Source organism: Orcinus orca, chromosome 6 (assembly GCF_937001465.1).
Source record: "Orcinus orca chromosome 6, mOrcOrc1.1, whole genome shotgun sequence".
Taxonomy (NCBI): Eukaryota; Metazoa; Chordata; class Mammalia; order Artiodactyla; family Delphinidae; genus Orcinus; species Orcinus orca.
The window spans coordinates 68,089,462-68,108,552 of record NC_064564.1 but is presented as its reverse complement, the minus strand read 5'-3'; the positions used below and the strand labels follow the sequence as shown (position 1 = coordinate 68,108,552).

Sequence of the window (19,091 nt, the reverse complement as noted above, 5' to 3'; positions counted from 1 at the left end):
CGCCGGTTGCTTCTAACGGTGAGCAGCCTGGCTGGGGCTCCACACCCCTTCCAGGCTCTCCGTGTGTCAGACAGATGTTATCATTTTCTGGATGGCATGTGTCCTGAGATGAAAATGTTTGGGGACACTGATAGCCTGCAGTCAAGGGCTCTGGTCCTGAATATCAGAGGCAGCCGTCACCATGGTTGACGGACCATGGAACACTCGGGCACAAGGAACCCAGGAAGATTTATTGCCCACTTGTTCTCTGTGAAGGCCAGGCCGCTGCAGACAGGCTTCTTGCCAGTTTACAAGAGCATCTTTTCATCTTGGGCTTGGGGGAAGTCCAACCCGACACTGTATAGGTGATGAGGGGATAACGTGGCCCTAGGAATAGGGTGGGCAGAAGCAGGACATCTTTTCCCCAGTGGATACATTAACCGAATTCTTTGTACCTTAAAGTCTCAGCCCACTCCCAGCTCGTCTATTTCATTGTCAGATGAACTGTAATAATGTGTTTAGACAGATTGCCTTCCATCTAGAGATGAACTAGCATAGAAAGTTTTTCACAAGTGATTCTTATCTTGAGTCATCAGTTTTTACTTGATTGAATTGCATTCATTTCTGACACGGTGCGCAAGACATTATCTTGAGAGCAGGCAGAGTCGTCTCATTTAAGCTGCTAGGCCACCCGTACTCTTTCTAGAACAGGTTGCCTTGTTTTGAACGTAGGATCTGGGAAATTGGATGTTTGAAGTTCTGGGTTTCCCTTTCGTCCCTCTGCTGATACATTGAAACTCCCCATTTGATTTTTAACAAGCTCACTCGACGTATGATAAAAATAATTTTGGGCGGTAAGTTCTGTAGTATCTGCCCAACTTTTAGAATCTTTTTTTTAAAGTGTGAAAATCATAGCATAACATTTCTAAAAAATTTGAGAACTGTTGGTTTCTGAGGAATTTTCAGAGCCATAAGGTGCCTTGGTCTAACATACTGTCAAATGAAAATGTGAGGCCTTAGGTAGTTGCTTTCTCTACCTCATTTAAATGATTTTCATTAAGAAGAGTTTTGTGGAGGTTTTGTTATTGCTACCTTTTGGGTTGTCGTGTCCACAGCTCTAACATTAGCGTAACAGTGCCCACCGAAATACATATTAAACATATTTTAAAGGCTATGTATTCGACACACACACACACATACACACACACACACACACATATGTGTATGATTTTTATGGTCTTGCTTGGTGCCTTGCCACTAAGTTTCACATACTCATGTCCTTTGTAAAGCTTTGAAAATAAGCATTTATGTTGGGGATAAGGTAAAGAATTAAAAGAATTAATATTAGGCCCTTTCTCATGGGGGTTTCCTTATTTAAATCCTACATCTTCTCTGTGAAGGAAATGTCATGCCCAGTTTACAGATGAGGTCATTGAGGCGGGGAAACATAACTTGTTCTAACTTGTTCTAAAAGTAAGGGAATCAAGATACACCCCTGCCCCGAGAGAACCAGTATGTCTTAGAGAGTGCACCACCTTTCCTCCCTAAACAGATTTTGCTCTGGGAAGATGGTTTGAATCGCTTGCAAAATAATAATGGCAAGTACTATACCCGGTGACCCTTCTGTTTCCCTTCTGGCTTGAGAAATGGGGTCCCACTGGTCTGGAGGACTGATTCACCTTACTTATCAGTACCTCAGCCCAATTGTCCAGCCTCTCTCCGGAAGCCTGTTAAATTGTTCTGTTCTGGTCTTAACCCCAGGAAGAAGATGAAGTACCCGACGATGAGACTCTGAACCAAATGATCGCTCGACGAGAGGAGGAATTTGATCTTTTTATGGTAACGTTACAGAAAATCATGGAAACAAATGCCTCATTCCTCTCCCTCCTTTTCTGTTAAACACAAGATGTCTGGGGCCTGTGTGCCCTGGCCAAATTTCATTTGTGAAGCCGGGGCCTTTCCTTCAGTTCAGAGCCTGCAAATTGCCTGGCTTTAGCCTGCAGACATATTTTGTTTGGCCCATGCCATATCTTTTTTAAAAATTTCGAATCCGTTGCCAACGCAAAAAGAATCCTGATTTCTGGCTTCTCGTGAAAACTGAACATGGGCAGTAATACCAGGCCCACATCTCTCTATGGAAGCGTTTGGCTACGGCTTCGCAGCAGCTGCGTCCTCAGGACAGGCCATGTGGTCTACCACAGACACCCACCCCCCCCCACTTCCAGCTCATTTCTGATCCTGGCCAGCATCCTTCAGGAAACCTGCCCTGCTCCTCTAGGTAGAGTTCACAGCTATTCCCTAGCTGTCTCCTTAGCAATCAAAACAAATATGCTTCCTGGGGGCGCAGCAGGGGGGCGGAGAGCAACTAAAATGACATAGTCCTGCCTCTTGTTATTGTTGAAGAGAGCCTGCTTAAGCAACCTTCCAGATGTGCATCAAGGTGTAGACTTCACTTAAAGATCAAAACTGGTTGCATTTCACTGGTACAAAGCAGATGCAAAAGAACCTTGACATTTGACCGTTTAACATCCATGGTTTCAACCTTGACGTTCCAAGATACGTAGTCATCTGCCATTTTGCTGAAACCCGAATTTGATTATGTGTGTGGCCTGCCTCAAGGTCAGTAGGGAAGGGAGCAACCCCCTTGGCTGGTGAGGGAGGCCCTCAGAAGTCACATTTGACTGTGTTCTTAAGGCATTTGCTATAGCTATTTATTTATCTCTGTATGCACAACACTCAGAACAGTTTCTGGCACGTAGTAGTTGCTTAATAAACATTTATTGAACGAATGGTGGCATTTGCAAAATTTCGGGCCTTGTGAGGAGGTCAGGATGTATAAAGTTGCAAGGCTCCCCCGCAATACCTTCAGTCATTTTGATCTTTCTAACATTTAGCCTGACCGTGGAGTGAGTAAATAAATGTGAACTGTAACTCTGGTGGTCGAATGCTGAGGAACCCCCAAATCAGAGGTCCCAAATTTGAAGCCCCCAGGTCTCAGACAAGTGATTTGCACGAGTGAAGCAAGTGGACAGGGGTGAGGGGATGGTGGTGAACGGTGAATGGGAGTTGCTTTGTCTCGGGGGGACAGAGCTGCAAGCCCCATGTAGCCAGAAATTCCAAATTTTCAAGAGAAGCTAGAAAGTGAGGTTTTTATATTCAGTCTCCGGACTTCAAAATGTTTGCAACTAAATTTAGTTTTTTATTAGTATTTAACATTTCAAGCCAAACAAAATACGGCCCTGGGCCAAATAGGACCCACAGGGTTTGCATTTTCCACCTCTTTAGCCTAGGCAGTCTGAGAAGGGAACCCCAGCTGCATGGAGGCTGACGTTATTTTTGTGGTTTTGTGACTTTGGGGAACAATGATTGTACTCACACACAGTGATTCAAGATAAAGGACATTTCATTCTTTCTCTGGAAACTTTTAGGTAGCCATGGGAATAAGTCCTACCCTGGGATGCGCACTTTTTTCCCCTCCTAAATGAACCATCCTACCCAGCTAAGGCCATTTTGAAGAGAAATAACAGAAAAACGACTTTACCAGCATGTTCGACATAGGGTGTTCATAAAACCTAAATTTCTTAACTCATACTGCCAATCACCACCTTTATAGATTATTCTCTGTTTGGGGAGATTAGAGATACACGTAGGAAATAGACCATCTTTTCTCTCTTTGAGGAACTTATTAAAATGTAGATTACGAGGGAACACCGAGGCAAGAGGCCCTCAGCTTCCCTGACTGATCACTGATTGGCAATAATTCAGCACTGCTGTAGCCTCAGATACTCTCGAGGCCCTTGGAAAGGATAAGCTGTCTGCCATTATACAAATTAGATTAGGCCCAGAGATGGAGATTTCCATCAGCAGTCCTGAAATAAGAGAAAAAGAGTACTTCTCTTTTCTGCCTTTCCGGCTGGGTATTTGTAGAAATTGAAAGCCTCAGGGAAAAAAAATTGGATGTCTGGCCAAGGCACAGTCTTCTTTTAATTTGGGAATATCAGGCTTGGAACAGGTGAAGCTGGTTAGGGAATATACTCCTCTGTAGGCGTTTTGATTTTGTGAATGTTGTGCTTGTTTCTTAAAGGTTGGCTTCTCCTTTCTGGATAATACAGATTTTCAGTTCACTTTGGTTTGGTTTGCTTTGTGTTGGTTTTTTAAAATCTTCTCCTCAGCCGGCTGCCTTTGGCCAATTCACTATTCATTAGCACCTCCACCAGGGGGCAGGAAATGAAATTGAATCCTTGCCAGTTCAGTCAGATTAAAAACTGTAGTGAGAAACAAGAATGGAATGTGAGCTAGATTTGGAGTTGGAATATTTAAACTCTTTATCCACTGTTACAAAAACAGAAAGTTAGCTCCCTATATAAAATTAATACAGACGTATTATTTGATTTTATATCATAGGCACTGTAGTTAACACACATGAAGCAGATAGTCTCTTTCAAATAAAACCTTTCTTTCGAACATTTTTCTTGTTTTCTCCTTTTAAAAAATGTGACTTCGAAAGTTATCTCTTATACTGATTACCTGTGAATTCTACCTAAAAGAGATCTTTGACAGGTCAAGATACATATCTGAAACATTTTGCTAACATACAAACATGAAGCTTTCAAGCTGCCCTGCTCCCTCCAAAGGCAACAAGTACTTTTAAAAGTAATTGTACTTGTTAGCATAAGGTTATTGGGTCTTAAGACAAACATATTCATGTAGTATCTGAATAATTAATTATGCTTAGTTGAATATCAACTTCAAAGTTTGTACTGGTCTTCTGCAAGCGGAAATCTCTGGGAAGAGATACAATCATGAGAACTTTAAGCTTATTAAAAATTGCATCAAAAATATTTTGGGGGGGGTCTTTCCTAAAAGAAAAAACAAAAAGCAAGTGCAATTTATTTTCTTTTGTGTTAGAAGAGATTTATTTTCTCAGTTGTGGACTAATGCATGGCATAAGTCATTTTACAAGTCCTCGGTATAGGAAATGGTAATCGTATAACCAAAAATTGAAGTGGCAGTATTTTATCATCTCTGTGTAGTGCCGTAACAAAAAAATGATTTTTCTTGATAGCTATCTAGTAACTATTAGGAGATTACCGTGAGAAGCCCCTCTTTAGATTGTGCTGTTAACAAGGCATCCTCTGTGTGCTAATTATGAAGGTTTTGTGGATCCCATTTCTGAATCCAGAGCATTGGAAGGCAGGATTAAGAGCAGCCTCTCCAGCTAACTATAGCATATGACAGAACAGAACGGCCACATTTATCTACCAATAGGACTCCACCATGCTCCAAGCCTACCCCATCTTGGGAATACAATGATTTCCAAAAATGTTGAAGCATAGTTTAAGTAACTTTGAACTTTAAATAGATTCTAGAGGTCGAATTTGGATTTAAATAGAAATTTCATTTACATTTTGTTACCACTCTCAGCTCTTAAGAAAAAATTAATGTTGAATCCCTGTTTCAGTACGGTAGAACTGAAGGAAGAAAGAGGGAAAAGGTAAATCATTTAATGGTTAATGGTCTGTTCGCTTGTAGAAATGGTCTAGCCAGTGATAGATACATATAACGAACGTATATAACAATTCAGTGGAGGTTTTATTTGTTTTTCTTTAACCATCAAATTGTTTAGTTATAGGTTAAAGGCAAGTATGTGGCACTTAATTTATTTACTAGCGCACTGGATTTTAAAAAAAGAAAGCAGGAGGTGGGGAAATAGGCATTTTGAAGGCTGTTGAAAGGAAGCCATTTCACTTATATCAGTTGAGATGAGATTACCTTTGAGGTCTGTCACTGTGGCATGATATTTTCATAAGAGCTAAGCTTTTTGAAAGCTAAAGAATTGAGGGACATTCCTCTCCCAGAGCCCAGGGTGCACTAAAAATTCAATGCATTCATGGCCAACTGATTAATAAACCAGTTATGTGCCCACATGTCTGAGTCCAACCGAGGGTGGCTATTTTATAGTGACGCTGGGTGGCTGATTTTTTTTTTCCTGGCTCTTTAATTAAAAGCATGAACCCTATTGAGGTAAAGGAAATTTTCTTAATGAACTTTCCCCTTTATATGCTTGAAGAATACTTCTATACCAGTGCAGCAATGAGTTGTATCACCAGGGCTCATTTTTTTTTTAACTCATTTTTATTGCGGTATAGTTGATTTACAATGTTCTATCAATTTATGCTGTAATCATTTTTATTATTTTTTATTTATTTATTTTTGCTGTACGCGGGCCTCTCACTGTTGTGGCCTCTCCCATTGCGGAGCACAGGCTCCGGACGCGCAGGCTCAGCGGCCATGGCTCATGGGCCCAGCCACTCCGCGGCATGTGGGATCTTCCCGGACCGGGGCACGAACCTGTGTCCCCTGCATCGGCAGGCGGACTCTCAACCCCTGTGCCACCACGGAAGCCCTGCTGTAATCATTTTTAAAATACATCCCCAATTTGAATTTTCTCACTATTACTTAAGGGGAAGCTTTTGCACCCACATAGACTAAGAAAAGGAATTTTTTAAAGAGTATTTTTTTATGTGCATAAGTAAATTTCAAAGATGGGTACAGGGGAAGGGAAGAGATTTGGGCCTTGGGGATGAGCTAGAACAAGTCAGCCAGGATACAGAGGCTCCATGGGAGAAGCTGAAGGGACCCTGCAGCCATAGGAGGTGACTTGTGAAGACTTATGTGCTGCAAGTCTACACCGTACCGAATCCCCTTTCCCTTTGGTGACACTTCTGTTCATCCCTCCAGCGCATGGACATGGACCGGCGGAGGGAGGATGCCCGGAACCCAAAACGCAAGCCCCGCCTGATGGAGGAGGATGAGCTGCCCTCCTGGATTATTAAAGATGACGCCGAGGTGGAACGGCTGACGTGTGAAGAAGAGGAGGAGAAGATCTTCGGGAGGGGGTCTCGCCAGCGCCGGGACGTGGACTACAGCGACGCCCTCACAGAGAAGCAGTGGCTGAGGGTAGGTGTGGCTTTCTCGAATTCTTGCTACGTGGAGTGTTGTTGGCTCAGAGAAATCAGGGGCCTGAGGCTAGAACTGTCTGAGAGGGACCAGTTGCCCATAGAAGGGGAAGGGCCTCTTGAACATAGATACAGTCATTCTGCTCTTGCAGTGGAGTCATTCTACATTTCACGGCAGGGCCTTGGAAGATAATGAAGAATTGTTTTGCAAGAGCAGAATTGGCCTTTGGAAACACAGGGTTATGAGAGCTATGAGACCCACTAATGTTTTATGACCGATCGCCTGGTCATGCCTCACTCTCTCGGAGTTAGAATCAAAATGTGGAAGAGGGCCTTAGAGGACTTGTTAATTGTCCCCCCTCATTTCATGGTCTTTAATCGGAGTTTCACTTTTGCAAGTCTCGCAGAGAGAGCGTTCAGGACCGCGGCCTCTTCTACCCACGTTATTTCCTAGACCCGAAGAACATTAGCGCTGGAAGGTGCCTTTGTACTCTCTTGGTTTTACAGACGAAGCAGTTGAGGCCCCGAGAGGTTAGGTGATTCCGCAGGATCACACGGCTGACTAGAAATAACAGAATCAGTGAGCGCTGATGCATGTGGGGGCTCGACGTCAGCTCAATCTGATCTGACCGTCGCCAGCGCAGACTAGGGCCTGGGACTCGGGTCACTGACACTGGAAACAGTATTCTGTACTTTGGGGGTTTTGTTTTTTGTTTTCTCTGCTTTGGAAAATGTCAGTTTCTCATTTTGACTGAGGAATGTTATCTCCTAATGTTCGAGCTCAGAAATATCAAAATGCTCCCAGGAGCCACGTGTGTGAGGCTGAGGCCAGTGTGAATCTTCCCTTTGAAGGTTTAGCCGTAATGTCTGTTATTGGGAGCAGACTTAGTACCAAGATAGAACAATCAGGGATGTGCGCTCCAGGCAGCGCCGGTAAATGCGTGCTGGAAATAATAAGGGTGGTTCGGTGAAAACCAAACAAAATAGAAGCTGTTTTTGTGAGTTGTTCATTCTATTGAAAGGGAATATAGTTCGCAAGCTTTGTAAAACATGGATTTTAGGACCCGGGCTGTAAGTAGGTAGGTGGGTCAAAAAGCGATGGGGGAAGTATTGTAAGATTGGATATCAAAGGCGGACAGGTCTTGGCACCACTTGAGATGTGACTTATTCAGGATGTTGTATGATGAGAGAGGCATGACCTAAATTTCGAAAAGATTGAAGCCTGTGGTATCCTGAAAAGAAAGAGACTAAGAAAGCATCGCTCATACTTACGGTTGAGCAATGGCATATGAAATGTAACTTTTGTGTGACCGTTTTACTGTCGCATCCAAATATTCCAGTGGCCTCAGAATATGGTTTTATGGATTTCTTTTGTTTCACTGTTGTGAGGTTGCAGTTGTATAATTAAGATCCATTCTATAATGGGAAGAGGTTTACTTTAATATTCATTCATGAGCTTGGGAAAATTCTTTTCCCTTTCTCTTTTATGTAAGCAGTAATTTGAATACCTGGAATATTACAGGAGATGAGACGACAATCTAGGCCAACATTCTAAAGTCAGTCTTTATATATGTATAACCTCTAGACACTACAAGCAAAATAATCTCGTTTATCGGGCAAGAAGGTAGTTGAATTTATCATTTTTTCAATCATCAGTGGCAAATGCTCTTCAAAAAATAACGTTATAAATCTTAGGAAGTTTTCACGGTTAGAATACCTCATTTTTTCTCTTCTTCATTCAGTTTATATCACTGATGATTAGCACCATGCTAACACACAGTAGAAACTCAATGAATGCTTGTGAAGATGAAACGATAACCTTAGAAGAGGAAAGTGGAAAGTTTCTAATTTACCAGTAATGTTAGGATAGTATCTGTGTATCTAGTAGACTTCCTTTTTTTTTCTAGGTGGTGTTTCTTCACTGGATTCACATCCTTTTGTCTATAACGTGCACGTCTAAAAATGGAAAACTAGTTTGTTTTACAAAACCACACCATGAAATTGATGTTCATAGTTTTCACCTTAAGGTGCCTTGCAAGATACCAGGTCACCCAAGAAGGACGAAACTGTTCTCAGTACAGCTTTATTGTAATACAGCTTTTTGTAATCCAATCTTCCGGGAAATGTGCGTCCATGTTTGGTGTGAGCTGGTAACTTGCTGTTAACCAGGCCATGCAATTAATGCAGAATGCCTCCTGGCCTTAGCCTTCAAAACAGATGCTTGCAGTTGTTTTCTTTCTTGTTCACCAGCAGAAATCCTGTTTAATACTAGCCTGTTAAGCTTTTTGTGGTAATAAAATTTTATTCAAGGGTTTCTCGTGGGCCTGGACGTGCAGAGATCGTCTCCACCGGCCAATGATTGAACACAGTGGGCGAACCTAGGCAACGCAGCCTTGAAAGGCAGGTTGGCCCGGACTGTTGCGTGAGAAATGCTGTAGCAGGGCTGCAGTAACTCTCCTTTCTCCTGGCGATGTTGTACCAAGATGGCTTGGTAGAGGCATCGCAGACCCATAGAACCCCAGAGCTGGAGGCAGCTGAATGGGACAGCTCCGCACCCTGTGCTTCGATCACATTCTCTGCAGCGCCCCCGCCAAGAGGCTGGCCATCAGTAGAGGAGACGCTCTGCATTTCGTCTGCATTTTGACCCCTCCATGCTCAGCCCCAGCTGTTAGTTCTTCCTCCCTGTGAACGAATATCCTCTTTCCTGGTAGCTGCTCCTCGCTGGTTCTCATCCTGTTCCCTGGGGTGAACAGAACAATATTTTGTCTGTCTTTAGCATCACCTCCCACCGGATGAAACGTTCGAGGACTCATTTGCAGTTCGAATGAACTCCCCTCCCCTCCTCTTTCTTTGGAACTTGCCTCATCCTTCAGGGCCCAGCTCAAATGCTACCACTTCTGTGATGCCTTCACAAGTAAATACTAATTGCACTTCCCCCGGGCTCTTGAATTTCTTGGCCTGTTCTTCTGTCACGGCTCAAATCCAACTTCCTAGTATTCTTGGTAGTTGCCGACATACTTGCTTTCCTGATTTGTTGACACGCTGGATCTTGTTAGGACTTCTGTGTGCAAATAGTCAGGGCCCATGGATTGCCAGATTGAAATAGCCCTGGATTGATGTATAAGAGTATAGCCTCGGGTAACGTTCACTTCTGCAACAGATGGACCTAAACATGCCCTATTTGTGGGCCTGTCCAAAAAAGTTGAATTTTGTTTCGCACATAGAAGCCCAAGGTGGGTGTTTGTGGTTGGCGGGGGCAACTGTTCTCTGCGTGGCCGTTCAGGGATCCAGGCTGAAGAGTCTCTTTCCAGCTTAGTCATCCCTGTCCCTGTGAGCTGGAAGCGGGGAGCGCAGCATGGAGTGGTGCATGTTGAGTTCTAAGGACCAGGCCTGCCTGGATCTCTGTCGCTTCCGCTCGCATCCCATTGGCTAGAACTCGGGCATGTGGCCACATTAGCTGTAAGGGGGAGTGGGAGATGTGGTCTGTCTGTGAGCCCAGGAAGGTAAGATTTTGGTGATGAGGCTGCAGTCGCCGCCTCAGAACACTTAGGTTGAATTGAAGTGCTCTGGCCACTTTCTGTGAAAATTGTATTATGGCTTCATCACAAACAGGTTTTATTATATAATCATAGTATGCTAAAAATTCCCACAGTGTCCTTTAGACAATCTGTTTAGTTGGAAGACTTAAAAAAAATTGTTCTGTATTCATGTTATTTTAAATGAAGAGGATCACAGTTTCAAACACAGCTCAGTTTGTTTGTTTGTTTAAGTTTTTAAAAATTGTTTTGGAATCTCAGTTTCCATTGAGGAAACCTAAATTTCTTTGGTGAACTTCATCTTTTGGGAATAGTCAGTTCAACATCCATGCCCTGTATGCGCTTCTTGTCTCCTCTCCTCAGAGCTCCTTCCCATCTTCCTCCCCAAGGTGGCATCTGGATAGACCGAGAAGCTAGGGTTTCATCATGGATTGGGGCAGGCATCCTGTCCTGTGGATCTCTGCTGGGCTCAACGCAGGACTACTGGTCTGTTCTGTCCCTGGAGGTCTTGACGTGCAGCTGGTCCCACCTTATTCTTTTGGCGTCTTTGATGACACGTGCTGTTAAGGTCTGGGGTTCCGGCCCGAGTCTCTAGTGGTCAGCTTTCCTGCAGTCTGAAGTCCCATGAAGACTGTCAGCCTCTCTGGTCTTGTAGTGCTCTCAGCTCTTTTGTGCCCTCGTTGGGAATCTTCAGACTCTTGGTTGCTTTCTACCCACTGTGCTACAACAGGCAAGAGAGTTCAGCCCCTTTTTGCAAAAATCGCTGCCTCACCACCAGGGGCTTGTCAGGCCTGAAGCCTCTAGAATCTGATGGTTGGGTGGGTCAGGGAGGTCTTTAAAACAAGCAATACAGAAACGTCTTACGTTTACAAGTTCTGTCAAAGTATCTGACCACATGAATGCACAGTGAGGGACCCTCCCAGAGCCTCGGGAGGAGCTTGTAAAGTAAGAGTCCTAAAGCTCACGCTTCACTAATGCCTTCACAGTAAATGTGCCCCCGGATACTTCTATAGCCTCATACCTCTTGCTCCCTGCACCAACCCCCCCAAATATACCAGGCTTGGAGCCTGAAGGGTGAGTATTCATTTCAGCCCCAGCCAGGTGTACTGCAATTCAGTCCTGGCACGAACTACCCGAGTTAGACCCCACAAGTTAAAGGGCTCAGTTTCCCCAACAAGACCGGGCTCACTTCCGATGCCAGCCACACTTTGGGCATCCCTGCGCCACCTGCAGTGCTGACTGACGGGCTCTAAGTTCAGGGGTTCTCATGACCCCCTCAGGTTCAGTAATTTGCTACAATGAATCACAGGGTCAGGAAAGCACTACTGGTGGTTACAGTTTTATTATGAAAGATACAAATCAGGAGGACCAGCCAACTGAAGAGGGACGTAGGAGGATCTCTGGGAGGGGACACAGTTTCCCTGCTGTCTCCTCATGGAATCGGGGGGCATCCCCCCGGGCACATCAGTGTGCTCACCAACCAGGAAGCTCCACTGAGCTTCAGTGTGTAGAGTTATTACTGGGGTCTCATCCGCATGGGAGGGGCTGGCTCGATGGCTTACAAATACTGCAGGCAGCAATATCCTCAGGGCTGATCTCTCACCGCTCTTCCTCTCAGCTCCCTTTCTCCCAGGGCAGAAGGCTCTCTATCTTGCCTTCCTGTCTTACAGCAACTTCCCATACACACGTGGCCTGGCCATGGTGCTCTTCACTGTGGCTTCTAGAGCAGTTCTGGGGATCCCTGCCCACCTGGCTTAGCTCCTGATTACAAGGAGCCTTTGGAATTGAGGGAACTCCTCTCCATCAAGGAAGCCTGATTTAGACTGCTGCCTGATGGTAGGCTCGCAAATCCTCTTTTGGAAGTCAGTGGTGTCATTTTGTCTTTTTCATCGTCTTTGCTTACCACGTTATCGTCATCCTCCTCAAGGCAATAGGTGGCTCCCCTGAACAGGGAATGGTCCCTTTAGAAAGTGTGGAAGAGAATACTAATGGTGGTTTTAAAGGTATTTCTGTCCGGGCTTCCCTGGTGGCGCAGTGGTTGAGAGTCCGCCTGCCGATGCAGGGGACACGGGTTCGTGCCCCGGTCTGGGAAGATCCCACATGCCGCGGAGCGGCTGGGCCCGTGAGCCATGGCCGCTGAGCTTGCGCGTGCGGAGCCTGTGCTCCGCGGCGGGAGGGGCCGCAACAGTGAGAGGCCCGTGTACCGCAAAAAAAAAAAAAAATTATTTATGTCCATTACCATTTTATAGCTTTCCCATGGGGTACCCAAGGTGATAATAGTGCTCTTTTACGTATTGTGTGTGTGTGTGTCTGTGTGTGTGTGTGCATTTGCACATAACCAGTAATTGGCTCACGTTGATAATTTCTTGGAAAAACATCTTTATTTATGTGTGAGGGCAAGCATTAGTAGAGCTAAATTGGCCGACGTCTGATGAGCCCAAGGGGTCAGGTGTTTTTGGTTTAACTTCAGCCAGGTGTGCACGGGCTGTGATGTTGCTAGTATTGTAATCATGGTTGAGGCAGGAGCTCTGTAAAATTGGGGTGTCTGTAAGACTAAACGGTGGGAGGGTGAATTCCGGAATGCCTGGTTTTTCTGTTCTTCCTGTTCCTTTGGTCCTTCTGCCAACTTCAGAATCCTTCCCTTCCTAAACATTTAGTGACATCCCAGAATTTAATTGCCAAGTGATTGATTCGTGCCCTTCAGCACTTGAAGATAATTGGAATGCAATCTAAATTATGTGCTCTGTACAATAGTTAACTGCCAGCCTGATGGAGGGAACAAACTTTGGAATATGCTTTTGTTTCACAGTCGATCTGATGTCTCAGAACTGTAATTTGGAAAGGTTCTTGTTTGCTGGTGTCTCTCGCTGCGGTCCTTATGTATGAGTGTGAGGGTGCTTCTTTTGGTATACTCTATAAGCCCCTGGTGATGGTATAAGCTCTGTTTCTACAGTGCTCTGTACTGTTGGGTCCCAAACCGTGTTATGTAAATGATGGGGGTAAGACTCAGATCTTTAAATCTCATGATAGACACAGCTAGTTTTAGAAGCCCCAGGATTTCCAGAGGGACCTTGAGGAAAGGCAGCACAGAACATCATTTTTCCCTTCAACCAGTCTGTCACCAGATAAGAGCCTGAGTTTCCCACAGTTTCGGTGCCTGAATGACATCTCCATAGTTAGGTCTACTGACCCCTAGAAGGATTTTGGGGGTTTCCCCTTCCCACAGCTCAAAGTGGAGAGAACAGAGTAAGAGACTCCTGAACCATATAATAATAGAGGGAATCGGTAAAGTAACATGTAACAGGAGTAACACACAGGAGTTTACCTGTATGTCTTGAAAAGCTACCTAACACCAGGTTGGAAATACAGGATGAGGTCCCGTAGTCAGCTTTCCACTACCACCAGCCTGTGCTAAAACCTACGCAGGGAAAAAGGCAGAGAAATCCAAGGAAAGGTAGTCACAAAGAACTGGGAAAAGTACCGAGAAAGTCTAAAGAAGTTGGGACTTCAAACAAAATATTTGAAATTCTGTTGAAATGCACAATGAGAAATAACAAAATATTTCCTCATCTATACGAAGAGGATTTTTCTCTCTCTAGAAATCTTTGAAACAGGATAATGTCTCCTCTGTTTGGGCTGGATTAAGTACGATATGATCCAGCCTGAAACCAGACAGGGGCTGGAATCGCCTAGCCATAATCACAGCTGAGAGCATCAGTGATTCTTCGATATGTCCTTTTCTCCCAAAAGACCTCATTTTATACGGGCAAGGTTTTGGGGGATCCTTTATCTAAAGTATAATGTGCATGATACCTTTAGTGTTTTGCTTTGTCACTTTGTATCATCTTTCCTTGCTTTTTGTTAAAAGACATAAAAATTCATTTTCTTTTACCAAATGGCGTTTTTTAGCTCTTCAACCTGGGTCATCAGATTTACTGGGGCAAAATGGCTAGCAAGCTGCATTTCCGTTTTTATACACAAGGGAGAGCTAAGGCCCTAGAAAATGGATTTGGGTTTTGCCAAATTCAAGGTCCTTCAGCACTTCAGGAAGGAAGTATTGAACTAATTAACGGTGGCCAGAGTTGTGAATTGTCTGGGGGAAACATTTGACGGTAGTAGAAGAATTTTGATAACTTTCTATAAGTTTTATTTTATTCTTCAGTCCATTGGCTAGATTGTTTTCACAGCGATTGGACCTGTTATGTTCCCTTTGGTCAAAATTCAGTAGGGTCCGTTTAATAGAAGAAAGTATCCTCAGAGGGCCAACTAAAATACTAACTAAAGGCGAGAAGTGAGAGAGACCTGTTTCAATTGATTCTTAAAACTGTGATGCCTGGAAATTCAAGTCTCAAATTTTTAACCATTTGAAATTGGGGTTCAGCTCTGAAGTCTAACTCAGACATTGAAAGTAACCGTGGATCGAGCTTACAGATACTAAGGAGCCCAAATAAATTCACGTTATCTTTAACCACGGCATAGAAATAGGTGGTTTTAGAAATATATGTGGCTGCTTTTCTGAATCAAGATTTGTTTTCTGTTCTGTTCTTTTTTACTTTTTTTATCTTTATCAATAAAGCTATGAAATCTTTTTTTATTCATTTATTTTTGACAAATAAAAGGTGTATGTACATAAGGTGTATCATGTGATGTTATGATATAGGTATACATTGTGAAATGACTTCATTCTCCCAGTGAGGCTTGGGGAAGGTACAGTTTTTTTAAGAAGTTAGAGACAGGGCAGGGGACTTTACTGTTACTGTGCTCATGTCTGGGTGGGTGTCAGAACTATGTCTTTGATGTCTATCTCTCAAGGGAGTTTAGGATTGTGGATGAGAGATGAAAACCTTAGTATCTGATGAACCAGGGTTCAAATCCCAGCTTCACCTATTTTGCCCTGTGACCTTGGGTGCCTCGTGTAACCTCTCGTAGCTTCCTTGCAGAATGGGGAAAATACTAGCTCATTCTTCGTAGAATTTTCTGAAGTTTAAATGTGTGTAACACAGAGCTGGGTATATAAAGATTACCAAAAAAATAGCTATTAAGGAAAAAGTATTAAATTATTTCAGAGAAAAACCTAGGTTATAAGAAGAGAAGAAATGAAACAGTTCTGTTTGTGTGTCTCAAATGCAAGGTTTGGGGCAACAGAAGAAAAGTAAAAGGGGTGGAGAAAGAGGCCCCCATCCTCATTCATAAGTGGGATTAAGGAGGGGGACACGTTTCCTTGCTGAGTCTGTTATGGGATATGGCTACAGGCTTATTTATTCACCTCACGCCCTCCAACCTGTACTCACTCAGCTATCAACTCTTTGCATTCTGGTTTTCTGCTTCCTCCGTGGCTGCAGGAAGAGCACGGGGCTAGCGGTCAGGAAGCTGGTACGTGGGTCCCTGCCCTGCTGCCAGCTAGGTATGTGATCTTGGTCAGGCCTCTCGATCCAGGGTGCAGTTGCATTCTCTTTAATGTGCTGGGACTCCTCCACCTACCTAAAGACAACCTCTGAAATCACGTGAAGCTGGTTTCCTATTCCTTCTTACTGTGCTTTCAGTAATGATCATCCCCTGCTTTCTGATCAGTGGGTCCATTGATGGAGGCTGTTAAAAAGCGCATTGCATTCAACGCCCATTTATTGAACATTGCGGGGCATGCACGGGGAGAATGGTGTTAGTTGTCAAGCTTGCGTTCCCCACCGTGGCTGGCCTGCCTTATTAGTGCAATGAAGGGCCAGATTTGAGAAATGCTATTAGAGATAATATTGCACACTTAGCCACCTTAAAGAGCTTGTCAGGAACAGGTCTCTAGGTGTACACAGATAGGAGTTAATAGAGATGAAAACGGATTGTGAGATGAACGAACTTTGGGAGGGCTTTCAGCTGTTCAGGAAATCAGCATAGTTTAAACAACACGCATCCTCCTTCATGTTAGACTTTTAGTGTCATGTCTCCAGGGATGTTATTTATGAGTTTCCCTCCTCCCATCCTCAGACTCTGGAGGACAGCTGCTCTTTGGCACATGGTATGGCCTCCAAACACGGTTGGCAATGGCATTCATCTCCTGGCTATTTCTGGGAGACCCGAGCCTCCCTAACAGCCACACCTCTGCTCCTCAGAGTTTCTCGCCACCCTGCTTGGCCTCCCGTGGAGGAGACATACGGCATAGTGTATCCCCCATCCAGCTTGACAAAAGAAAAAGGGATTGGGGGATTTAGGTACCAGAACGATGAGTTGAATAAAGGATGTGACATTTGCAGACTGCTGGTGTTTTAGAGAATAGCTTTCCTCTTTGTTCAGGACAGTTCAGGTGGCTATTCAGAGAGGTCAGAGGGCGCTTTCCAAAGCACATAGCATCTCTGATGACCCTCTACCCGCAGCGCCGCTCCCCACATCAACCCCTCCGGCAGCCTCCCTCAAGTGTAATTGAATCCAAGCACTTTAACACGGTCTCCAAGGCCATGGCCATCTGGCCTCTGCCTGGCCCTCGAATCTCCTCTCCTCTTGCTCTCTGGGTGGCTGCCACACTGGGCTGTCTTTCTGATCCTGTGCACTTCCAGGAAGGCTCCTTCCCAGATTGTCCATGGTTGTCTCCTTGTCTTAATGGTCGCTTTCCAGACAGACCCTGCCTGACTACCCTAGCTGAAAAAGCCAGGCCCTGCCGGAAACTGTCACATAACCTGTGTTAATTTCTTTATCGCCGTCGCCGCCATCTAAAGGTTATCTCATTGGCTTCTTCCATTGATACTAAGCTCCAGGAAAGCCAGGGACCGCGCCTGTCTAGTCCACTGCCATATCCCAGCACTGGGACAGTACCTCATGCATAGTAAGCACTCCATTAATAGTTGTGAATAAGTGAATGTACCAGCCAGAGACGAGGGCTACGAGAGAAGGTTTGGTCCCATTCCATGTCCTTTTGGTTAAGTCAGTAGAATCCTGTGTTGTTGTTGTTTACCAGGGTGGATCAAGGTAGAAATTGCTGGCATTCTTTCCCGTTAGATTCACAGTCTGTGTCTTCATGTAAAGATCTCCTCCCTAAAAGAATGCTAAAGGCATGTGCAGTTTTGACATAAGTGTTCTTGAGCTTTTCAAGAGTTTGAAGGCTCTGTTCTAATTTCAGAACACACTGATGAAGATTGTTTAAATACGCATAAAAAATACAACCATTGCTTCAACCCAGCTATTCCTTGGAAATTCTCCTAGATTTTACAACAGCTGTCTTCCAGCTTAAACCCTCATTTCTTTTCCAACAAAAACCAGATTAATATATCTAATCTAACTCAAAATGAAAAGGCAAAAAAGTACTAAATTAATTGGGTTTTCATTTCTATTTCTGTACAAGAGAGTCTCCAACGGAGAATGCTGATTTTAAGTATAAGACCATGTACCTTTTATATGGCTTCCTTTCTTATTTTCTATTAAAGAATGTTGAACTGTCGGAATCGTGAGAAATTGTAGACAGGACCATGAAACTTTGCTCCAGGCAAAGCTTGATTCTTGTTCTGCCACTCCTACTGAAATCCAATATTTAAGGTCTCTAGGGTCATATAGTCCATCGTAAAAAGTATATTCCTAATGCAGGACACCGTTTTTTTTAAATATCTTTCCCTTGGGCCTTGTAGAATATTTTGCAAAGATTATTTAAAATGATATCCTCAAAACTTCAGCTTTACCGAGGCTGCCACTGGTTCTGTTCTCTTCCATGGTTTGCCTCTCCTAACTTAGTGGAATGCCAGGCCTCAGGGCATCAGGATATCAGGGCTCTGGTCCCAGATGTGTTATTGTTCGGTTGTGTGACATCTTGGATAAGTCAGTTCACCTCCCTGCGCCTGTTTTCTTGTCAATACACTGGAGTCATGAAGTAAGAGATGGGAGTGAGGAAGAGAGCACAGCCCGTCCCTCCTGCCTGCCCTTCTCTGACTTTGTCTTTGATGGCCCTAGAAAGGACTATGTGGGTTTGCCCTGGTCTGGCTCCAGCTGACACTCAACCGCCAGGAGCTAAAACTCAGAAGGGTGTGGGTGAGATTTTTCTCCTTGTTCTTAGCCAGACTTTCTCTCAAAAATGCAGCCTGACAAGGGGTTCTATAGCATGTTGGTGGACTCAGTACCTGATCTAGTGTATAGGACAAACTGGTCGTTGGTAACATTTGGATAGTTGAGCTGAGTCCTCTGTGCTGACAGTATATGATGGACAGGATACCAGCGTGGTAGAGCCAGTGAAGGGAATACCTACCTGCCGCCGGGGGCTGCTTTCTCTACTCAGGTAGCCGGGGGCTTCAGCAATTCTGTACAGACCAAGACCAAGAATTTTCTAGTTCTTTGCCATCAAGAAGAAACGACCCACCTTGCCATTTTGTTTAATCCCTTGTACCAAGCAGAGTACGAAACAGCTGCTAAAATGGATCTGTTTTGTTCATTGAAACGTATCAACTCTCCTGCCACATTATCAAGACCAAATCTGTTTGCATTTACTTTAATTAAAAAGAAATACACTAATGTCATGGGACATTATTGGAAGGTCTGGGAAGGATATTGTGGCGTCTAACAGATTACATTGTTAACATTCCAGGGGAATCCCTGGCATGAACATGTGTTTTGCAAAAGAGTTAACAAACCCAGTTTAGGGGTTTCA

At 44.2% G+C, this 19,091-nt stretch overlaps 1 protein-coding gene across 8 annotated transcripts in view; it reads left to right on the top strand.

Annotated features, from left to right (window-relative positions):
- SMARCA2 (SWI/SNF related, matrix associated, actin dependent regulator of chromatin, subfamily a, member 2) overlaps positions 1-19,091 on the top strand; it is a 172,854-nt gene that overhangs the window by 100,680 nt on the left and 53,083 nt on the right. For all 8 annotated transcript variants that reach the window (XM_049710873.1, XM_049710867.1, XM_049710871.1 and 5 more), the window contains exons 26-27: positions 1,741-1,818; positions 6,721-6,939. In XM_049710873.1, the coding sequence (XP_049566830.1) occupies positions 1,741-1,818; positions 6,721-6,939 (297 nt within the window). The remainder of the gene's footprint in view (positions 1-1,740; positions 1,819-6,720; positions 6,940-19,091) is intronic.